The sequence below is a fragment of the Nansenia antarctica genome (genome assembly GCF_963989245.1).
Source record: "Nansenia antarctica genome assembly, chromosome: 11".
Taxonomy (NCBI): domain Eukaryota; kingdom Metazoa; phylum Chordata; class Actinopteri; order Argentiniformes; family Microstomatidae; genus Nansenia; species Nansenia antarctica.
Window position 1 is genome coordinate 30494926 of NC_137681.1, and position 20761 is coordinate 30515686.

General features: G+C 45.6%; 1 protein-coding gene across 1 annotated transcript in view; it reads left to right on the plus strand.

Annotated features, from left to right (window-relative positions):
* The window catches only part of spata20 (spermatogenesis associated 20), a 113910-nt gene that overhangs the window by 53273 nt on the left and 39876 nt on the right, over positions 1-20761 (plus strand). Inside the window, exons 7-12 of the mRNA XM_080542612.1 lie at positions 1550-1680; positions 2152-2256; positions 2733-2807; positions 4195-4419; positions 8504-8696; positions 9477-9645. Coding sequence (XP_080398738.1) covers positions 1550-1680; positions 2152-2256; positions 2733-2807; positions 4195-4419; positions 8504-8696; positions 9477-9645 — 898 coding nt within the window. The remainder of the gene's footprint in view (positions 1-1549; positions 1681-2151; positions 2257-2732; positions 2808-4194; positions 4420-8503; positions 8697-9476; positions 9646-20761) is intronic.

The window sequence follows — 20761 nt, forward strand, 5'->3', positions numbered from 1 at the left end:
CTTTGAAGAAGCTGTCAATAATCAAAAATATTCCCTCGCCAGTTGTCTTTCCTGGCAGCGTCTTGCAAAACAAGATATGCTCATTTATGTCCGACTCTTCTTTATAACGCACAAAAGCCAGCAGCTGAGCCTCCCCACTAACGTCGGTCATTTCATCTAATTGCAAAGCGAACTGACCTGCTTGCTTCATTTGATATTTATGGACATATCATCAATCCGACGGGAGACGGTATTGTTTGATAATGGTACCAACTTGAGCGCGTCAGCTGCTTTCTTGTCCAGCATAGTTTTAGCCAAAATCATAGCGGCAGGCAAAATCAGATCTTCGGCGATTGAATGTGTTTTTTTTTACTTAGCCACCAGTAATGAAACAGCATAGGACGCCTCCAGTGCTTTGCTTGACACACTTGCCGCTTCCTTCAGTGTAGCCTGACTTGACTTGAACTCTGACAGTTTCGCTTGAAAAAGTCATCAGTTTTACCAACAGTTGCTAGGTGTTTGGTGCTCTGGTGTCGCTGTAAATGGGATGGCTTCATTGAATTATTAGCCAGGACTTCGCAGCAGAAAAAGCACTGTGGCTGTGGTGGATTAGCCGATGTACATGTAAATCCCCACAAAACATATGTTTCCAGATAATAGCGGGGTCCTTTTTTTTTTTGCCTCAGTTTTCTTGACCGTTACTGTAGCTGGTCGTTTTAGCCATCTGTCCATCTTTGCGGTAGGTTGCCAACTGACAGGCCTAGCTGACTTGGCGCGAAAATGATCGTGAACATGATTTAAATGTGACGTGACTACCACTTGTGTTACAGTCATCACCTGTTGGGGAGGAACTTAAGTTGCAGCGTACCATTTTAACAACAGGTTTATGAAATGACTTGTATATTTATTTATTTTTTTGGAAGGGGAAATACATTATAATTCCAAATCTTTCCACGTACCCCCTGCAATCCCCTCACGTACCCCTAGGGGTCCGCGTACCCCCGGTTGGGAACCACTGATTTAGACTACGCATGTTCAGCCTGGTTTAGTGGTCTGTCAGCCAAGCTGTTTTTACTGGTCAGGTCATGGTACATCTCTGGAAGAAAGTTTTCCACAGGCATTAGGCTTAGATTTTTTCAATCAATTTTTGCACGTTCATAGTCATACATACTTACACACATACACACTGATACGCAGCACTTTTGTTGTAAAGAATGTCAAAACTGTATTCTGATTGTATCTTGTATGCTCTTATATATTGTATGCTCTTTGTATGTTTCTTGGTGTATTGTTTTTTGTTTGTTCTTGTCTTGGTTGTTTTTGTCTACCAACGAGGACCACGTTGGAAACAAGTGTTTCAGTACGCTGTTACGTGCTATCCTCTGGGATGTACTGTCTGTACTTTTTACTCTAATAAATCAATCAATCTCTCCCCTCCCCTCATCCCTCCATCTCTCCCTCCCTCCCTCTCTCTCTCTCCCTCTCTCTCCCCCTCCCTCCCTCTCTCTCTCTCTCTCCCTCCCTTCCTCTCTCTCTCCCTCCCTTCCTCTCTCTCTCTCTCCCCCCGTAGTGAACCTGATGTTCCTGATGTCGTTCTGGGGGGTGCAGCGTTGGTCCTCCGAGGGGGCCGAGGCCCTGCAGATGACCCTGCACACCCTCCGCATGATGGCCCTGGGGGGCATACACGACCACCTGGCTCAGGTACACACACACACACACACACACACACACACACACACACAAACAAGCTCTAAAGATTTTGATTAATTCTCCCTCTCTCTGTTTCTCTCTCTGTTTCTCTCTGTCTCTCTCTGTTTCTCTCTGTTTCTCTCTCGGTCTCTCTCTCTCTCTCATCCCCCTCTCCCTCTGTCTCTCTCTCATCTCTCCCTCCCTCTCTCTCCCTCTGTCTCCCTCTCTCTCTCTCCCCCTCCCTTCCTCCCTCTCTCCCTCCCTCTGTCTCCCTCTCCCTCCCTCTCTCTCTCTCCCCCTCCCTTCCTCCCTCCCTCTCTCTCTCTCCCCCTCCCTTCCTCCCTCTCTCCCTCCCTCTGTCTCCCTCTGTCTCCCTCTCTCTTTCTCCCCCTCCCTCCCTTCCTCCCTCTCTCCCTCCCTCCCTCCCTCTCTCTCTCTCTGTCTCCCTTCCTCCCTCTCTCCCTCCCTCTCCCTCTCTCCCAGGGTTTCCATCGCTACTCTACCGACTCCTCCTGGCATGTGCCTCACTTTGAGAAGATGTTGTACGACCAAGCCCAGCTGGCTGTAGCCTACATCACTGCCTACCAGGTGTGTATGTGTGTGTGTCTGTGTGTGTGTGTGTGTGTGTGTGTGTCTGTGTGTGTGTGTGTGTGTGTGTGTGTGTGTGTGTGTGTTGGGTGAGATGGGTGAGCTCCTTCCCTAAGGACCCCCCCCTGAATGACCTGCTATCTAGCAGAGACAACATGGAGGGCCTGCTGTTAATGAGAACACACACACACACACACACGCACACGCACACTCCCAGGAACTTCTAATGAGGTGTGTGAGTAACCACCTCAGCACTTAAGCTGGGTGACATCGTCCTGAGTTAGACTACATTGTGTGTGGTTAGAGTGGTAGTTACACACTGGTTAGTTAGTTAGCAGGGTGTGATGTGGTTAGTTAGTGTGTGTGTGTGTGTGTGTGTGTCTGTGTGATGTGTGTGTGTGTGTGTGTGTGTGATGTGTGTGTGTGATGTGTGTGTGTGTGTGTGTGTGTGTGTGTGTGTGTGCGTGTGTTCTCAGGTGTCGGGGGAGCAGGTGTTTACAGACGTGGCCCGGGACATTCTGCTGTACGTCTCCAGAGACCTGAGTGATAAGGTGAACGCCTTCCCCTCTCTCATTAGCGTGTGTGTGTGTGTGTGTGTGTGTGTGTGTGTGTGCGTGTGTGTGTGTGTGTCAACCCTCTTCCTCATGCTGCCCAAGCCTGGCAGTGTGTTACCATTCACCTTGTGTGTTTGTTGTCTTTGCTGACGAGGCATAGCAATCCATGAAGAGAACCCGGGCAAAGTGTGTGTGTGTGTGTGTGTGTGTGTGTGTGTGTGTGTGTGTGTGTGTGTGTGTGTTGGAGGTCAACCCTCTCCTCTGATTAATGACTGGACGTTGGTGAGCAGGACAGTCAATTAGAACCACCTCTCTGTGATCATTACACTCCTGGAGATTTATGATGTGATTATACGTTGAAGAATTACGCAGTAACTGTAATTCACCACAGATATGTTCTACTGGTCTACTGGTCTGGTCTACTGCTCTGCTACAGATAGTATGTTCCTTTACACTGAGCAGGGCTTCCTCAGCCCACAGCCATTACTGCAACACACACTAACCCTGTCAGACCAGGAGATCAGACCAGTAGACCAGACCAGTAGAACAGACCAGTAGACCAGTAGAACAGACCAGTAGAACAGACCAGTAGACCAGTAGAACAGACCAGTAGAACAGACCAGTAGACCAGTAGAACAGACCAGTAGAACAGACCAGTAGACCAGTAGAACAGACCAGTAGAACAGACCAGTAGACCAGTAGAACAGACCAGTAGACCAGACCAGTAGAACAGACCAGTAGACCAGTAGAACAGGGGTACCAGACCAGGTCTTTAAGGTCTGCTAGTGGACCTTTCCCTCTGATCAGGTTCCAGATCTGGTCCAGACCAGCTGAGTTAGAGACCAGCTGAGTTAGAGACCGTCTGAAGTAGAGACCAGCTGAGTTAAAGACCATCTGAGGTAGAGACCAGCTGAGTTAGAGACCAGCTGAGTTAGAGACCAGCTGAGTTAGAGACCAGCTGAGTTAGAGACCAGCTGAGGTAGAGACCAGCTGAGTTAGAGACCATCTGAGGTAGAGACCATCTGAGTTAGAGACCAGCTGAGTTAGAGACCAGCTGAGTTAGAGACCAGCTGAGTTAGAGACCAGCTGAGTTAGAGACCATCTGAGTTAGATACCAGCTGAGTTAGAGACCAGCTGAGGTAGAGACCATCTGAGGTAGAGACCATCTGAGTTAGAGACCATCTGAGTTAGGGTCAGAGGTCAGGGTTAGGGTTAGAGACCAATGACAGCCTTCAATCAGTGAGAGGAGAGAAATTAAGACTATTCAATAACATAACACTCCTACATGCACAATACAGTTGAAACACCATCCACATCAGCTCTCTCTGCCTACTTAACACCATGAACTATACCCCCCCCCCCCTGTTCTCTGTCCTGTGGTCAGTCCGGGGGCTTCTACAGTGCTGAGGATGCAGACTCTCTCCCTGTGGCGGGGGCCAAGGAGAAGAAGGAGGGGGCCTTCTGTGTGTGGACAGCCTCCGAGGTCAGAGAGCTGCTGCCGGACGTGGTGGGGGGGGCCAGCCTGGGGGGCGCCGGGGGGGTCACGGAGGCAGACATATTCATGCACCACTATGGAGTCAAAGAGCCAGGCAACGTGGACCCAGAACAGGTGTGTGTGTGTGTGTGTGGGTGTGTGTGTGTGCATAAGGGTATGTGTGTGTGTGTCTAACAATCTACTCATGTCATTAGCTGTGTTTCCATAAAATGTCAAGCAAATTTGAAGCAAAAGAAAATGCGAATCATGTGCGAATTATGCACGTTTCCATTAACTGGTTTAGAGCAAATAAGCTAGGCTACGTAAAAGGTGATTTGGTCAGAGGATGAGGCGGTGTAGGCTGCTGCGTGTCTACGTTACACATAGTTGTGGAAGTAAACAAACAAACCAGGAGAGAAAATGGAGACAGGAATTAGTTTTAATTTGACAGGAATTCAGGAATTAATTTCACTTGGGAAAGTTATAATAACTTAACAGCTAGCATTGGCCATGTTGACTGTCCAGAGACAAAGGAAACAGTTTCCATTAACTGGTTAGGATCGAATAAGCTAGGCTACGTAAAACGTCCTTTTTTCAGAGTATTTCGTCAGTATTTACATACAGTTTGATATAAAGAACTCTCCCAACTGCAGTGCAAAAAACACATACGAAATATTTTGAAAAGTACAATCAAGCTTTATTTCTTTGAACAAAGTGTGGTATACATCTCAACTACCAGCAGTGCGATATCTGTAAACATACTATCTGTAGACTCTCCGCTGCTTCAGACTCTTCCACTTGTTGCGCAAAATGGGCCATGGTTTGCCCCTGGGGGCATGGACATGCAACATACCAGCGTCATGTCCAGGGGTGTACTTGTACATTAAGCCGCCTCACGCTACGGAAACAGGAGATAGGCTCCTGCCCTATGGACCATTAGGCTCCAGAACCATCGGTTCACAAGGGTACTTACTTATGTGGTCTTGACTACCTGTCCACTTTCTCACCTGGTTCTTGCTGTCTCTCTCTCTGGTGTGCCAACACCATCCTGCTCTCTTTCCTTCTCTCTCTCCCTCTTTTGCTGTCAACCAAAAGACAAATGTAACGCCTCCTAGAGGTGAATAAAGTTACTGAATAGTTATACTAAATATCATTAAATATGGGCTAGTATCAGGGAATTCTTAGGTTCGTCTACTGAGCCTGGGATGAATGTCAGCAGAGAAAGAGACCACACAAGGAAGTGACAGAAACCACGTAATGCAATAATATTAAAGTGTATTATAAAAATAATAAAGATATGTACAATCCCTTCCTACCTAATGCCGGCTCACTATAGTGCACAGGCGCACTTTACCTTGGGCTCTAAGAGAAAATAAAATAAAATAAAAGAGGTGCACCTTGTTTGTGAGGTTCAGTGGATCAAAAGATTCAAAGTTCACACTTTGAAGCATGAGTGTTCACTGTCCAGTGTTCAGCCCTAACACTACCCGGGTAGATTCAAGGGTTAAGCTTATCTGGGTTCCTGAGATGGGCAGAATGGGTCAATGGTCCGGATGTTCTCTGTAGACGAATCGCACAGCTGGCCACACTGTGTTTCCGTTCCGTCCACAGTCAGTCTTCGTCTTGTGGGTAGGCTCGCCACTGAACCCACAGGGGTTCAGATACTTTTCTAATCCTGGTCAAAAACCAATCGGAGCTCTCAATGAGCGACCGCAAAACAGACAGGGCTCTTCACGTTCACTCTCACACAGGATTCAGCTCCGGGAGATCGTTCAGTTCTCTTCTCGAATGTTCTTCTTAACGTCTGAGCGAAATTGGACGGAAAGCGGAAAGTGCACGTTGCGATTCATCAAAATCAAGGACCCCAATTGAAATAAGCCAGTGGCTTTCTTGGGTTTTTATCCTGTTAGTTGACCTTGTATGTAATATGTACTTTCATGTACCTACTTCTGCAAATCTTCTAATAAAGTTTTCAATCAATCAATCAATCACTGCAGTATAATGCGCATGTGCCATCTGGTGGTGGGACACGAACTTGCAATTCCAGACAGATTCAGGTTTATTGTAGTAGCCATATGTTTCATGTGGGCTACACAAACATAACAACCAGAGTATCCATATCAATTTATAACATAATTATAATTGAATATTGGATTGCTGTGGGCAATGCAGTCAGATAATGTACTTTTGACTTTACTCTCTCACCTGAAAAAATGTATGTCCAACTATAAAAACCAGACATTTCCAATGCTTCAATCCACTGTCCATGTACTGTAAATATGCCATTATGGTATTACCATGAGTCACGGATCGGATCATTTTTCGGATCAACACAAAACATAAAAATAAAAATAAAAAGCTTTTTCCTCGAATTCTGTAAAAACACCACTTTTACTGTGTAAAACCCAACAACATTCAAGATGTCAAAACTGGTATATATATATATATATATATATATATGTGTGTGTATATGTATGTATATATATATATACAGTATATACTGTATATACATATATATATATATATATATATATATATATATACAAACATATACATACATAACATATTCTACACTCAAACATTAGGCTACATATTAAACAGAAACACACATTCAACTTAAATGATGCAGTAGGAGAGAGGGAGGAGGCACCTGGTTGCAGCAGTGAATCACTGGGCTCTTTAAAGCAGACAAATAAACATGTTTTATGCCACTTTTAACTAAATAATAAAGTGAAACCTTACTTTAAACATGGTATGAAAAAATTGGCTACATTATCAGAAGTTGTCAAGATGCCTTTTTCGTGCCTCCCGTCAACACACCAGGGTGATGACGCGGCAAATGTGTGGCCATGCTCGTACGACTTTCTCGTTGCACAACGTTTAAACACCGTAACTTTTTTATCGACCACACTTCCAATGACACTGTCCGTCATTGTTATAATTGACAGAGAAGCCAAAGTGCTCCCATACATGGGATTTAAATGACGAGGGAGGCATTTCGAGTTCTTCTCTGTCGCCAACATTAGCAGCACTCGCCATGATACTTGGGCTGCGTTCGTAAATTTGCTCTGAGAGCGCCGGAGAGCACACTGGGTCCGACGTCATAAAGGGACCAAGTCATTTGATTGGACAAGAGGCGTTCCATGAATGCTGATCAGATTCCAGAGCGAATTTACGAACGCAGCCTTGTTCTGGATTTTTTTCTTCCATTATCAACCCATCATTGCGCATTTGCAAATAAGAATTTGTTCTTACATGTTTGCCTGGTTAAATAAAGGTTAAAAAAAATAATAATAATAAAAATAACACGCAACTGTCGCGTCTATCTTTTCATGGCAACTCTACATTGTGATTTACAAGAGATATTAACTAATATTAAGTCATATTATTACTTGGTTACATTTTGCAATTGATCCGCGGTACACATGCGTGCCGAACCGTGGGGGGCGATCCGTACAGATTATCCGTGATCCGTTACACCCCTACTTGCCACTGTCGCCAGATTCGGGTTGGGTGCGTTTAAAAAAAGCTGATATTTTAGCCTGCTTGTCAGATGTTTGGTGCAAATACAATTTCTAATGCGAATCACTTCAAAATGTGAATCAGAGTGGTTTATGGAAACATGACTATTGTAATAAAAGAGTGTGTGTGTGTGTGTGTGTGTGTAATAAAGGAGTGTGTGTGTGTGTGTGTGTGCGTGTGTGTGAGTGTGTGTGTGTGTGTTAGGACCCCCATGGGGAGCTGCTGTGTGAGTGTTTGTGTGTGTGTGTGTAATAAAAACGTGTGTGTGTGTGTCAGGACCCCCATGGGGAGCTGGTGTGTGTGTGTGTGTGTGTGTGTGTGTGTGTGTAATAAAGGAGTGTGTGTGTGTGTGTGTGTGTGTGTGTGTGTGTGTGTGTTAGGACCCCCATGGGGAGCTGCTGTGTGTGTGTGTGTGTGTGTGTGTAATAAAGGAGTGTGTGTGTGTGTGTGTGTGTGTGTGTGTGTAATAAAGGAGTGTGTGTGTGTGTGTAATAAAGGAGTGTGTGTGTGTGTGTGTGTGTGTAATAAAGGAGTGTGTGTGTGTGTGTTAGGACCCCCATGGGGAGCTGCTGTGTGTGTGTGTAATAAAGGAGTGTGTGTGTGTGTGTGTGTGTGTGTAATAAAGGAGTGTGTGTGTGTGTGTGTGTGTGTGTGTGTAATAAAGGAGTGTGTGTGTGTGTGTGTGTGTGTGTGTTAGGACCCCCATGGGGAGCTGCGGGGCCAGAATGTGCTGATCGTGCGTTACTCTGCTGAGCTGACAGCCGCTCGCTTCGGCCTGGGCGTGGAGAGGGTGACCGAGCTACTGGCCTCCGCCAGAGCCAAGATGGCCGACGTGAGAAAGAGCCGACCCAAGCCTCACCTGGACACCAAGATGTTGGCCTCCTGGAATGGTAAGGGCCAATCAGAATGGGTTATTTACTTGCAGTGTGTACTGTACATGCCATTCATCAATCAGTGAACCAATCGGAAGCTGCAGGGGTCTGGCCATCGAGCAAAAACACTTTACATTAAGGCCCTATGAAGATACATAGAAGCTCTATGAAGTTAGATAGAAGCTCTATGAAGTTAGATAGAAGCTCTATGAAGTTAGATAGAAGCTCTATGAAGCTAGATAGAAGCTCTATGAAGTTAGATAGAAGCTCTATGAAGTTAGATAGAAGCTCTATGAAGTTAGATAGAAGCGCTATGAAGTTAGATAGAAGCTCTATCAAGTTACATAGAGGTCCTGTTGTTACATGGAGTCCCTCCAGGAAGCTCCTCTCTAATGAAGAAACCCCTCCACTAATCACCTGTCTTCCTGTAGAAACCCCTCCACTAATCACCTGTCCTCCTGTAGAAACCCCTCCACTAATCACCTGTCCTCCTGTAGAAACCCCTCCACTAATCACCTGTCCTCCTGTAGCTCTTCATCAAGGGCTTTGAAGACTTCCCCGCTCCCTAAGAAGGCTTTGATACTCTACATGAAAGAGGGATAGAGAGATGGAGCGAGGGAGGGAGGGAGGGAGGGAAGGAGAAAATGGTATTAACTAGGCTGCACCTCACTCCCACTAATGACAGAGCTACAGGGGGGGTCACAGCCTCTCCCCTGCATCTCTCTTTCTCACAGCCTCTCCCATCCATCTCTCAGTCTGACTCTCTCCTCTTCTCTTCTCACACAATATCCCCCCCAGGGCTGATGTTGTCGGGGTATGCCCGGGTGGGGGCTGTGTTGGGGGACCAGGCCCTGCTGGAGAGAGCCCTGCAGGCCGCCCGCTTCCTCAGGCAGCACCTCTGGGACGCTGAGCGACACACCCTCCTCCGCTCCTGTTACCGTGGAGACGAGATGGAGGTGGAGCAGACGTAAGACCATCAGAGTTTATCAGTGATATATATTATGTTATTATTATTCTATTATATATATTAGAGGTGGGAAACGCTAAAACATTTTAATCTAATTAATTAGAGGAAATTAATCGCATTTTAATCGCATATCAATATTTGACACGAGAAGCAACAGTTTTCAATTCAAATGGATTTGGCATACGGGTGAATCAATGAATGGACGTATACATACATTAAACAGCAAAATCCTGTTTATTTTAGGTACACAGACCAACAGATCACACAATGTACCGTATTTTCCGGACTATAAGTCACACTTTTTTTCATAGTTTGGCTGGTCCTGCGACTTATAGTCAGGTGCGACTTATAGTCAGGTGCGACTTGTACAGTATATCAAAATATATATAATTTCATACTGACTGACATGCACCTCCTCACCGCCACACCTCCTCACATCCACACCTCCTCACCTCCACACCGCCTCACCTCCACACCTCCTCACCTCTACACCTCTACACCTCTACACCTCCTCACCTCCACACCTCCTCACCTCCACACCTCCTCACCTCTACACCTCCTCACCTCTACAGCTCCTCACCTCTACACCTCCTCACCTCTACAGCTCCTCACCTCTACACCTCCTCACCTCTACACCTCCTCTACACCTCTACACCTCTACACCTCTACACCTCCTCACCTTTACACCTCCTCACCTCTACACCTCTACACCTCCTCACCTCTACACCTCCACACCTCCTCACCTCTACACCTCTACACCTCCTCACCTTTACACCTCCTCACCTCTACACCTTTACACCTCCTCACCTCTACACCTCCACACCTCCTCACCTCTACACCTCTACACCTCCTCACCTTTACACCTCCTCACCTCTACACCTCTACACCTCCTCACCTCTACACCTCTACACCTCCTCACCTCTACACCTCCACACCTCCTCACCTCCACACCTCTACACCTCCTCACCTCTACACCTCCTCACCTCTACACCTCCTCACCTCTACACCTCCTCACCTCCACACCTCCTCACCTCCACACCTCCACACCTCCTCACCTCTACACCTCCTCACCTCTACACCTCTACACCTCTACACCTCCTCACCTCCACACCTCTACACCTCCTCACCTCTACACCTCCTCACCTCCTCACCTCTACACCTCTACACCTCCTCACCTCCTCACCTCTACACCTCTACACCTCTACACCTCTACACCTCTACACCTCTACACCTCTACACCTCCTCACCTCTACACCTCTACACCTCTACACCTCCACACCTCTACACCTCCTCACCTCTACACCTCCTCACCTCTACACCTCTACACCTCCTCACCTCTACACCTCCTCACCTCCTCACCTCTACACCTCTACACCTCCTCACCTCTACACCTCCTCACCTCCTCACCTCTACACCTCCTCACCTCTACACCTCCACACCTCCTCACCTCTACACCTCCTCACCTCTACACCTCTACACCTCCTCACCTCCTCACCTCCACACCTCCTCACCTCCACACCTCTACACCTCTACACCTCCTCACCTCTACACCTCTACACCTCCTCACCTCTACACCTCTACACCTCCTCACCTCCTCACCTCCACACCTCCTCACCTCCACACCTCTACACCTCCTCACCTCTACACCTCTACACCTCTACACCTCTACACCTCTACACCTCTACACCTCTACACCTCTACACCTCCTCACCTCTACACCTCTACACCTCTACACCTCCACACCTCTACACCTCCTCACCTCTACACCTCTACACCTCTACACCTCCTCACCTCCTCACCTCTACACCTCTACACCTCCACACCTCTACACCTCTACACCTCCTCACCTCTACACCTCTACACCTCCTCACCTCTACACCTCTACACCTCCACACCTCCACACCTCCTCACCTCTACACCTCCTCACCTCTACACCTCCTCACCTCTACACCTCCACACCTCCTCACCTCTACACCTCCACACCTCTACACCTCCTCACCTCTACACCTCCACACCTCCTCACCTCTACACCTCTACACCTCCACACCTCTACACCTCCTCACCTCTACACCTCTACACCTCCTCACCTCTACACCTCTACACCTCTACACCTCTACACCTCTACACCTCCTCACCTCTACACCTCCTCACCTCTACACCTCCTCACCTCTACACCTCCTCACCTCTACACCTCTACACCTCCACACGTCACCTGTGTCCCCATTACGTTGCCATGGTGACAGCCTGCCCCAGATACCGTGAATGACTGAGTGCGGAATGCCACCGAATCAGCAGGAAAATATGCCAGGGGCCCATACACATGATACACACACACACACACACACACACACACACACACACACACACACACTTGCATACAAACAAACACATGCACACACACACACACATACTTGCATACAAACACACACACAAACACACACACACACCAATACACATACACACACACCCCCCCCACATACTGGCCTAATTCCATAGAGCCCCTCTCATTCATACGCGTCATATTCCTACACAGTCAGCAGGGACACTGCTTACCACAGGTAAATCACCCTGTCAGGTAGACACACACACACATACACACACACACACACACACACACACACTCACACACATGTAGACACGTATGGGACATGGCTCAGCTGAAGGAGTGGGGGATACTCTGTGTATCTAGGGTAATATGGGTTAAGGTTAGTGGTGGGTACTCTGTGTATCTAGGGTATAAATGGGGGTAGTTCGCTGGTTCAATCACCGACTTTGGAGGGAGCTTGAATGTGCCCTTGAGCAAGGCACGTTACCCCTAATTGCTCCACGAGTGTTGAATATGGCTGACCCTGTGTCAATGTCCTACCTTTCTCTCTCTCTCTCTCTCTCTCCATCTCTCTCCATGTCTCTCTTCATCTATCCCTCTATCATCTATCTCTATCCCTCCATTTCTCTCTCTTCATCATTACTTGCTCTCTCTCTTTATCTCTCTCTCTCTCTCCTCTCTCCTCTCTCTCTCCTCTCTCTCTCCTCTCTCTCTCTCTCTCTCTCTCTCTCTCTCTCTCTCCTCTCTCTCCTTCATTCTCCTTCTCTCCCTCTCTCCTTCTCTCTCTCTCTCTCCTTCTCTCTCCTTCGCTCCCTCTCTCCTTCTCTCCTTCTCTCTCTCTCTCTCCTCTCTCTCTCTCTCTCCTTCTCTCTCCTTCTCTCCCTCTCTCCTCTCTCTCTCTAACTCTCTCTCCATCTATCCTTCTCTCTCTCCTCTCTCTCTCTCCTCTCTCCCTCTCCTTCTCTCTCTCTCCTTCTCTCTCCTTCTCTCCCTCTATCCTTCTCTCTCTCTCTCCTTCTCTCTCCTTCTATCCTTCTCTCTCTCCTTCTCTCTCTCTCCTCTCCCTCTCCTTCTCTCTCTCTCTCTCCTTCTCTCTCTCTCTCTCTCTCTCTCTCTCTCTCCTTCTCTCCCTCTATCCTTCTCTCTCTCTCTTTCTCTCTCCTTCTCTCCCTCTCTCCTCTCTCTCTCTAACTCTCTCTCCATCTCTCCTTCTCTCTCCTTCTATCCTTCTCTCTCTCTCTCCTCTCTCTCTCTCCTCTCTCTCTCTATCTCCTTCTCTCTCCTTCTCTCGCTCTCTCTCCTTCTCTCCCCTTCTCTCTCCCTTTCCTCTCTCTCTCTCTCTCCCTTTCTCTCCCTTTCTCTCTCCCTTTCTCTCTCTCTTCCCTCTTTATCTCGCTTTCTCTCGCTTTCTCGCTCTCGCTCTCTCTCTCCTTCTATCAGTGTTATCTGTCAGCTTAACTGCTGTAGTAAAGGTCACAGTTGTAAAGGTCACAGTAGTAAAGGTCACAGCAGTAAAGGTCATAGTAAAGGTCACAGTAAAATGGTAAATGGACTGCACTTATTTAGCGCCTTTTTCCAAAGCGCTTTACAACGGCCTCTCATTCACCCATTCATTCACACTTCAATGGTGGCAAGCTACCATGCAAGGCACCAGCCCGCTCACTGGGAGCAATTTGGGGTTCAGTGTCTTGCCCAAGGACACTTCGACATGTGGCCAGCCGGGGCTCGAACCGCCGATCTGCCAACCTTGCGATCATTAGACGGTGGCTCTTTTTTTTTTTTTTTTTTTTTTTATTATAAAAATATTCTGTTAAATACAATCATAGCTATACATATTCATACATGTTCATTGTATAGCCTTCATTGTATTCTAATTCAAATAAAATAAATAAAAAAACCAATAAATAAAAACAAAACACACCCATACCATTTTGGTATTCCGTCAGTCCTTCATAACCAAAATAACCCTTTAACATAAATCAATAACAAATTAATGCAACAATAAAAAAAACATCTTCAAAAATCTAAATCAAACTCCAACCCTCCATCCACCCCCACCCTTATAAACCCACAATCCCTAATAAACAACTTCTCAAAATCTTTTTGCCCTGTCTTGTGCATCAGTCCCACATTCTTCCTGACCAATCCCTCAAAGACTTTCCACACCGTTATCCACTTTCCCTCAAATCTTGCTAAATTTCTCCTCAAATAAATTGCATACCTAGCCTGTGATAATACATAATTTAAACACCATATATTCACTCCCCTCCTCTTTCCCTCCACCCCAAAAACCACCATCCTCCTCCACTCCTGCATCCCCACCACCTCCACCCCCCAATGCTTCTTCACTAGTCCTTTCAACCTTTCTTCGAATCCCTTCATTTCTCTACATTCAAAAAGCATATGCATTAAGTTCTCATCCTGTATCCCACACACATCACACTCCCTCGAAACTGTTCTGTCTACCTGATGCAACACCACCTTAGTATAAACCCTGTTATGCCTGAGCATAAAATCAAAATGTGTACATTCTAAACTATCTATTATATTTTAAAAATAAATTCCTCCATATGTTCTTCACCTCCAATCCTGGGAACACCTGCCTCCACACCTTCTCTGCCGCAGGCTCCTTCACTCTGCTCTCCAACAGTGCCCAGTAGCACTCCTTCACCTTAACAGCTGAGAAGTCCCGCACTGTTTCCCCTTTCCCTAGTTTTAACCTAGGTAACTCTGTTTGCTCCTTCCCTCTTAACTCCCTATCTAACCTACTCACCCACTCACCTGGTATACTCTGCTTTATTTTATTATACATGCTCACTATTTCTCCCCTTCTCATCTCCTCATCTGTTTCCCTAACAACTTCTATAATTGCCTGCTCTGATAGGAACCCTGGCACTACCTCATACCTAAAATCCCTTACTCTAATCAGTCCTGCCCTCCAGAAACTCCTAGATTCTAACATTTTCCCCTCTCTTCTTATTACAGGGTTCAATAAAACTGGAACATTTAGTATCTCCCCTCTCTTCTCACACTCATATCCTACCTCAGGCAAGAAACTACCCCAGGCTTTAAACACCTATTTATAGAATTCCGGCACCCTATCATACATCCGTGCTTTAAAGCACATCAACAACCCATAATCCCCACACCCCCCACATCTATGTACCCATTCCCTAAAGTATCCTTTCCATCCATGTCCTTCCTCCCCATACAAAAACCTTTTGACTGTTCTGACTATCATTGCCCTCATCTTTACCTCCAAATCTACCAGTTTCAACCCTACTTTATCATAATCTGCTACTAATACATCATACGCTATTTTAACCCCCTTTCCTCTCCACAAAAAATCTGACACTAACATCCTGGTTTCTTTTAGAACCCACTCTGGTACATTCAATACACCTAATACATAAACATATTTTGACATTAACAGTGCATTAACAATTACAACTTTTCCCTTCAGTTTCATGTTCCTTTGCTTCCAATAATTCAATGTTGTTCTTATTTTATTCAAAACCCCTGTCCATGTGTAATCAACAGCCTCCCTGTCATCCTCTCCAAGATATATCCCCAACACTTTTATCATCCCCTTTACAATTTTCAAATCAAAAACACAATTGTCTTTATGTACTCCCCCTATACACAACATTTCAGACTTGTCAACATTCACTTTTGCACCAGAAGCCTTTCCATATATGTTTACACACCCCATTATTTTGTTCACACTATTTACATCCCTGACAGTACATGTCGTGTCATCTGCATATTGATGGATTATGCTAACTCCTCCCCCCGGCATATTTATTCCCTTAATTTCTTTCTCCTGCTTAATATAAGCTGCCAATGGCTCCACAGATATGCTATATAGCAATGATGACAGTGGACACCCTTGTCTTATTGATCTCCCCAAAGGGAAGGAGTCAGTCAATAATCCATCTATCTTTACTTTACTTCTTGCATTCTTATATAATAATTCAATCCAATCCCTCATAACAGTCCCAATCCCAAAATGTTCCATTGTTTTCAATAAAAAAACATGTTCCACCCTGTCAAAAGCCTTATTTAAATCCAAAGATAACAATAAACCCCCTTCCTCCCTCATGTCCTTCACAACATCACTTAATGTGCACATATTCTCTGCCACATCCCTCCCTGGGACTCCATAGGCCTGGGTAGGTGCAATCATGTTTTTCATTACTTTATTCAATCTATTTGCTAATACTTTTGCTATGGTTTTATAATCACAATTAAGTAATGATAATGCTCTATAATTCTGTAATTTGTTCCTGTCCCCTTTACCCTTATACAATAAAGTGAGCACCCCCAAGCCCATAGAGTCCGGAACCACCCTTTTATTCCCCATACACATATACACTCTGCACAATATAGGGGCCAGGATGTCAACAAAAGCTTTATAAAATTCAGCCGTCAACCCATCCGAACCCGGACTCTTATTTGGGTTTAACCCCATGATGGCTGTCTTAACCTCCTCCACCCTTAGGTCTGCATCACACATTTTCCCTTCTTTTTCTGTCACCCTAGCTTCCACTGCTTCTAATACTTTATTCATACATTCCTCATTCACACCCCCAGATGTATATAGGTCTGTATAAAATGACTGCACAGTATCCATTATTCCCACTAAGTCTGTTATTATTTCACCTTTATCATTCTCTAATTCCTTAATTTTCCCTTTCTCTTTCTGTCTCTTCTCTAAACCTAAAAAGAATGCTGTACTCCTTTCTCCCTCAACCACATACCTTGCCCTACTCCTTACTAAAGCCCCTTCACACTTTCTCTTCTCTAACTCCCTCAAATCTTCCCTCACCCTCAAATACTCTGTTAAATCATGCCCTGGAATATTATCAACTCTCTCCTGTTCTATTGCTAACCTTTTCTGCAAATCTCTTTCCTCCCTCACCCTCTCTTTCCCTCTCCATTTTGCGAATGCTATTATTACAGCTTTTAATTTATCCTTCATCCCTTTCCACCACACACACACATCACTCTCATACATCTGGTCTTCCATAGCAATACTCACACACTCTCTTACTATCACCCCAAAACGTATATCTTTAAGTAAACTTGCATTAAAGCACCATGTCCCTCCTCTTCCCCCTACGTTCCCCGCACCTAGTTGGAAAGACTGAGCATCGTGGTCACTAAAGGCCATAAACCGATACTCAACCCTTCCAACCAGGTGCCTCACCTCCCTCTTCACTAAACACAAATCGATCCTTGATTGTCTCAAAACCCCCATCACCATTTGTCTCCTTGAAAAAACCTGTGCATCAGGGTGCCCCTCCCTCCATATATCCACCATTCCTCTTGTGCGCATCATTTCTAATAATACTGGGCGTGACGGATCATTCCTAAATTTCACCCCCCTTGTTACATCTAACCTATCCACCACCACATTATAATCCCCAACCATAATACAATTCCCAACACATTTCTCTTTCAATGATAAAAAAAAAACCGTTTCTATATTTGTCCACATTTGGTGCATATATACAATACAGTGCATACTCCATCCCTTGATATTCAAACCCCACTCCCACCACTCTTCCCTCATTATCATTCATTATATTCCTTACATTGTTCACCACCCCATTCTTATCCAAAATAGCCACCCCACAAGCATACACTGTTCCATTGCTCACATAAACTTGTCCATTCCACCTCCTTCTTACCTCCTCCATTATGTCCTCTGTCCAATGCGTCTCTTGGAGGCATATGATCTCCTCTCTGTATGCTGCCAACACAAGCTCCATCTTCTTCCTATCCCTGAGTCCATTTGTGTTGACAGCAACAACCCTGACCATAGTCAAGACACACAAAAAAAGTAACATATGCACCGCCATGTCATTTTCCTACCTTGGTCTTCTTCCCTCGTGCACCTTTTGCACCCCTTCCCGATCTTGTCCTCACCCTCTGTACATCCGCGTATAGTCCTTCATCTGAACCTTTTCTTTTCCACACGCCCTCTGTTGAAGGCCCTGCCTCATCCATCTCTCCATCCCTCACTGCGTTGTCGAGGCTGGCTCCAATCTCCTCTCTCTCTTTACCCTCCACTTCCACCGGACCAGGCCCCTCCGCTCCTCCCTCCACTTCCGGCTCCAGCTGGGTCTCCTCCACCACCTCAGCTTGTCCTCCTCCTTCCGTCACGTCTTCATGGCTCCTTTCCCCACCTTCTCCTTGTGTCTCCACCTCTTCATCCTCCACCACCTTCTCCTCTTCTTCGTCCCCCTCCACCTCCACCTCCTCCTCCTCCTCCTTCTCCTCCTCCTTCTCCTTCTCCTTCTCCTCCTCCTCCTCCTCATCACTGCTCACACTCTCTCCTCCATCATATCTCCTTCCCATGCATTCACGTGCATAATGTCCTTGTTTATTGCACTTAAAACACACGAACTCCGGGCATTCTCTTATAACATGTCCTGGCTTGATGCACAGCCTACACACCCTTACTTGTTTGTCATGAATAACCCTAAAGTGATCCACTCCAACCAGGGTCTCAAACTTGGTAGAATATGGTAACGACCTCACCTCTTCGGTGAACTTCACCTTCATGTATCTCGTCCCGTCTGCTATGTCCGTTCCCGGCCACGTCTTTCTCTTGATCGGTGACACCGCCTTCACCCCCCACGACTCCAGCCTGTACCTGATCACGTCATCCTTCAGATATACCGGGAGATTTTAAAATGAGACCACCATTTCATCCACTGCCAAGTCCTTTCCCATTATTCTCACGTCTTTTATCATAAAACCATCCGTGAGCTTGTCCTTCCCTCTCCTCGATGCCAGCGTGATCTCATATTTTCGGTCTCCTTTATCCCGACAGCCCTCCACATTTCCACACACCTCCTTTATGCCTCGTAACATTTCCATCATAGTGATATTACTTCCCTGCTCCAGTCGCACTTCCACCGTCAAACTTGCGTCGTACCGTTTGTCCGTGTTGCTTTCATCGTCGTCCATTCGGTTCGCTGTGTTCGTTGCCATGCCGTCCGTCCTTAGAAGCCCCCGATCAGCACGAAGCTGTCGGGGTACTCAAAACCCTAAACTCACTTAAATATAGATGTTATTATAATGTTCGTTAGTTATTTGCCAAAACACGCTCAAACTTTTCTTCGACTCTCACTCTCGCTCTCATTCACTTCCGCTCATGCGCATAGAAGCCGACTCTACCTCCTGAGACACAGCCGCCCCAGTAAAGATCACAGTAAAGGTCACTACTATATTCATTATAGTAACCACTTACTGTGTGTGGTCCAAATCAGTGGTTCTCAACCTTGGGAGAATTCTTCTGTAAAATGTGAAGAAAACCTATATTGTTTAGGCTTACTGTAAGGACTTCTAATATATATATATATATATATATATATATATATATATATATATAATTTATTTATAGTTTATATAATAATAAATAATAATAATATAATATAATATATAATAATATAATAATAATTGATATTATTATTTATTATTTATTTATATATATTATTTTATTTATATATGTATTTATTATTATTATATATATATACACATATATATATATATGACGCGGTTATGGTGAAATGTGAAACCAGAAGGCAAAGTCATTTTTCTGCGTTTTACATGTGCTTAAACTACAGATTGTAAGCTTTCAAATGATGTGTCATACATTGAAATCGGAGAAGAATTGAACATGACAGGCGTATTTGAATGTTGGTACACCTCAAACACTGAATGGGAGAAAAGTCTAAACGCAGCCACAGCTACGAATGCTGCTAACAGCTAGCAGCTAACAAAACACATCGCTACGAAGGTCTAAACTGTATTTTAATAACATCACAACATGCTGAGAAACATCAACATGCTAAAAACACATAACTACACATAACAAGATGAACACAGTCCTTGCTTTTGAACACGAGCTAAAGCGAAAGTATGTTTACAAGTCAAGACTCCCTTACCGGTAGCCTCCGGCAGCGCGCTTCTCTGCAGAAGAAAGTAACAAGCTCGTGCATGATTATTTTCTGAATAAACACGGCAATACCTCCGCTTGTGAGTTGAGAAGTATTACAGAGGGGTCGCTGGAAGACTGCAGGAATGACAGATGTTGATGTCATTATATTACGCACGGCATGCTCGTACTGTATGTGCACAGTATGCGGAGGCAACATACTGTACAGCGCTGGCCTCTCCCTTCTGAAATAAAGCATTTATACTGTGACCGTAATTGACGTCTTGCCGTGGAGCCACGTGCGTGTTCATGTGTGCCCACATGCATGCGCAAACCGCGGAGGCGCGCTCGTGTTTCAAAACGTGCATGAAGTCTAAACTTAAGAACTTTTCAAACCACTTCTTAGCGCTAGGAGCAAAGTCAGATCGCATAATAGCAGGGGCGCCTAACGCACTTCATTAACATATGAACACTCCCACAATGAGCAATATATGCACGGGAGTTTTACGTCTTATGTGTGGGCGCCTATCGACACCTGCATAATAGCAGTAGCGCGTAGGTCTTAACCTGGCGGTGCGTCTTAATTAAGACTTAAGACGGCAAGTTAAGAAGTGCATAATAGGGCCCGTAGGGTCTAGACCTGATCAGACATGTAGGGATATTTTGGAAGGGTGTCCACTTCTCGGCCGAGTTGCTGTCATGTTAAATGCTCTCCATTTGTAAATGATTTGCCTCACAGTGGACTAATGGAGTTCAAATCTTACATAGCCTTCCGCAGACTGATGTGTTCTCACTAACCTCTTCCTGATTTCCTCTGAGATCTCCTTTCCTCTCGGCATGGT